This window comes from Hibiscus syriacus, unplaced genomic scaffold, assembly GCF_006381635.1.
Source record: "Hibiscus syriacus cultivar Baekdansim isolate YM2019G1 unplaced genomic scaffold, ASM638163v2 tig00113725_pilon, whole genome shotgun sequence".
NCBI lineage: Eukaryota > Viridiplantae > Streptophyta > Magnoliopsida > Malvales > Malvaceae > Hibiscus > Hibiscus syriacus.
Genome location: NW_024063471.1, coordinates 8,282,873 through 8,286,476, shown reverse-complemented (window position 1 = coordinate 8,286,476; position 3,604 = coordinate 8,282,873). Strand labels below are relative to the sequence as shown.

Below are 3,604 nucleotides of genomic sequence, written 5' to 3'. Positions count from 1 at the left end.
TCGTGATTATATTTAAATATATATATATATATATATATATATATATATATATATATATATATATATATATATATATATATATATATATATATATGATATATATATATATATTGACAAATAATCAAACTTAATCACATTTAATGCCTCATAATACTAAATATATATATCATATTATATATAAGCAATCCATTTGCATACAATATATTCACATTCGAGGTCTGGAGTTTCAAGTAGAGATCTTGAGCTTTTACAGTTCATATTGGCTTAATTGTCCCCCTAAGTGGGGTTGTTGTAATAGGTAAGCATGACCCAGATACAGAAGATGACAAGAAATGTATGAAAAGATAAAATCTAAACAATACAACAAGATGTTTGGATTTTGCAATGATATCTTACATTAGTTGTGATCTCTAGATGACGCCAAAGCTCTTCATCATGTTCTTTCAAAAATTGTGACAACCGGGTAATTGTGGAACGAATTCCAACATTGCTGTTGTTAAGTTGCTTGTAGAAATTATCTTGGAATCCACTCAGCAACTCAACAAAACAAAAGAATGAGTCAGCTTCAGCAGCGGCCTACAAGAGTTTAATACAGAAATGTATGCATCAGTTTTAGAGCATATAAAAATGTCTGGCTTGTATGCATCAGTTTGTTACTCAAGACTAAAATATAATGTCATGTCACATGCGAATATGTATCTGAAATGGGTATGTTAAATTAAAAAAAATCAAGAAGTATTTGGATACACCTTGTAGGGTGATATCTCCTAAGTTCAAACCCATGTCTCTATATGCGTTAAGTATAGGTGTTTCTAGAAGAATAAAGAGTTTAAGAAAGTGTCAACTAAGTAAATGAAAATTTTCTTCATCATGTTGCTTGAGACAATAAAAAAGTGGGAGTTGGTGGCAATAGTGTTACAGATAGAAATGAACAAAGATAGGTTTGACTAGAACATCAAACGATAAACAAAATGTAAATCTCAACGCTGAAAAAAATGGAAGGTTCCGGAAGCAGAAAACACTTTTTTGGTTGCACCAACAAGTTTTGCGTGAAGAAAAAAATTAAAACAAATAATACATACTAGATATGAAAGACAATGAGATCTTTACCGCCATTTCTTCATCGGGATCATTTCTGAATACATAAAATAGAGGTGCCAAGATTTCATTCATCCCTTGAACATATATTATACCTGGATTTAACTTGGCAAATACAATTAATATGACCTTCAATACATCCTGAATGAGCAAGGTATAAGTCAGAAATAACTTTGTTTCTCATATCAAAACTTGAGTCCAAAGGGTTAAACAACAAAATCAAAAGAAAGAAAAAGCATACCCGGTTAGACTTTGCAAGCTGTGAGTTTCCGGAAAAGAAGTTCATGCCTGGATGAGTGCGTTTCACATCTTGATCAATTTGTTCTATAATTTCTGAGTCCTTGAAATACCACCAGCCCAAAAAAAAGTCAATTAATCTTTATCTAGAACTTAAAAGGATGACATTTGAAAAAAAAAATTGGCTCATCAACAACATGACTAACTTCGCAAGAAAACTAAACAAACAAATGGGGAAAAACCCTCTTCCTAAATGCTTGCTAAATCAGGAAAACTTTAAGGACTAGAGAATAAAATAAATGACATATTCAATTAATAATTGAAAAATCTGAACTCTCTGTCACTACTTTCATATATAAACTGGTATACAAATACAGTTGTAAACTAGTAATGCTCAGTTCATGTTCTCTCAACTAAGTATTGACCAAAAACTAGTATGTGTAGCTTGAATTGTTTTCCCCTCGTCCAACTTCTTGGATTTCTTACTATAATGCTATATAACACAGACAATTATAAATACCAAATATCAGGATCTAATAATAACAGAGATAATCAGATAACACATTATAAAACATATGATTATTCTTAGTAAATTTAAGCTAAAGATAATATACGGGATATATATTTTAATGCTAACAGTAGCACAATTGTGCAAGAAACTATTAAATCGTTGAATTATAATTCAGCATATTTTACATCAAAGTGTAATACCCTTTCAATGTTTTTTCACTTCTGTCCATATAGTTGTTATCCTTCTTTCTTTTTTCTATCCTTAACGTCAACTAAGCACTAGAAGTCAGGCTCCAACAAAAACGAATGAACTAAATTAATGGGAGGAAGCTCAACTTAGTGTTCACATTCTTTATTTAAAGCATTTAACATAAAAGAAAACACCACAGATACATTACAGTTCAATGCTTAGCTTAGCACTTAATTTTTCACTTTATCAAACTGCACCTAATACAACAATAAAACTCAGTGCAAAAACTTAAATTCAATAAAGTTTACAAGTTAACTTTTGCGTAACAATTTACTTTAAAAAGATAGGAATGAAGAGTAGTATAGAAAAATCCAATAAGAAGCCAAAAAAATAAACTTACACACCAAGCCAACTTGCGAATGCAATATATTGCAGCCTCTGAGCATGAACCAGTATCTCATTAGCTATATCATGATATATAATTGGGAAAATTGGCGGCCAATTTTTATCATCTGTGGAAACACCAGCTGATATTCTAAAAAAAAGGGAGCATTTAGCACTCTATAAAACACTTGAGAAGAAAGTAAAGGTAAACAGTTGCTTGTGCTCCAATTCTCTTACATTGGGAAACAACATCTTCCCTTCGTTTTATATCCTGAAAATAAAAATGACAAAATAGAGAAATACAAGTTAAATAGAAAGTCAAATCATAAGAACAATTAATTCAGAGCACGAGAAAAGAGGCATCACAGGATATAATCAAGTGAACAAGCCTTTACTTAAGGGAAAAGGAAAGCAAGTCATTTATGCTTCTAAACAAGCTCCAAGTTAAAAATAACCTTTTCCCTCCTCTTAAGATCAGCCTCCCAAGCAGCAAGCTCCTTTTATCTTTTCTTGGAATCCTGCCATTATCAATATCAATAAACTAAAGTAATCAGCCATCCCATGATTGTTCATCTTAAAGAAATGTAAAAGAAACAGAAACTTCATTACATCCATTGTATCCAGAGGTATATCTACAATAGCATCATGTTTCTGTCCAAAACCCAGAGGTTAAGATGCCAGTGGTCTTGCAGGAGCAATAACACCACCATTCTACAATGACTCTAAAATAAGTAACAATAAATAACACCAGTCTAATATATTTAAATTTAATGCACACCTAAAAAATTAAACACAACCAAGTACGACAAGAGCAACATCCTTACCAAGAGACATGAACCATGCCAAATAAATCATTAATTATCCAAATCACAGCACTTAACATGGCATAAACTATAAACGTGACTAGAGTGTATCAAGGTTATTACATAGATGATCTCTTGGTTAATAATGAAAAAAATAGACTCACATTTAGCTTATATTGAACTTATATGGTCCATAAATTTCCAAACAATATAACCAATTTATAACCTACAGTCAATATATGAAAAATAAGTATTAACATTTTAATATATATTACATTTTAAGGTTCAAAAATGAAATCCATCTAAAAAATTTACAAACTGAAAGTATCGACTGCCAAATCCTAAGTTTTTCATTAATTACAACAAAATGAAAAAAATACAC

General features: G+C 30.7%; 1 protein-coding gene and 1 long non-coding RNA gene across 2 annotated transcripts; both read right to left on the bottom strand.

The window, feature by feature from the left end:
* Nucleotides 1-219: 219 nt before the first annotated feature.
* Nucleotides 220-1,403, bottom strand: LOC120187530 (TBC1 domain family member 13-like). The gene is made up of 3 exons (XM_039191238.1): nt 1,340-1,403; nt 1,111-1,239; nt 220-576 (listed from the first exon to the last, which is right to left on the bottom strand). Exons 1-3 carry the CDS (start codon nt 1,382-1,384, stop codon nt 352-354), a joined length of 399 nt encoding a protein of 132 aa, XP_039047169.1. The 5' UTR covers nt 1,385-1,403; the 3' UTR covers nt 220-351.
* A 1,039-nt stretch (nt 1,404-2,442) lies between these two features.
* On the bottom strand, nt 2,443-3,138 carry LOC120187577. Its single transcript, XR_005522308.1, has 4 exons — nt 3,029-3,138; nt 2,875-2,937; nt 2,657-2,690; nt 2,443-2,562 (listed from the first exon to the last, which is right to left on the bottom strand). It is a non-coding gene; the product is annotated as an uncharacterized LOC120187577 (long non-coding RNA).
* Between the last annotated feature and the right edge of the window lie 466 nt (nt 3,139-3,604).

Bases quoted from the DNA above. Each gene is read 5' to 3' on its own strand.
- LOC120187530 (XM_039191238.1), bottom strand. From the start codon at position 1,384: ATGAACTTCTTTTCCGGAAACTCACAGCTTGCAAAGTCTAACCGG. The intron at 1,240-1,339 runs GTATGCTTTTTC...TTGCTCATTCAG, and splicing joins AGCTTGCAAAGTCTAACCGG to GATGTATTGAAGGTCATATT. The intron at 577-1,110 runs GTAAAGATCTCA...AAACTCTTGTAG, and splicing joins ATCCCGATGAAGAAATGGCG to GCCGCTGCTGAAGCTGACTC.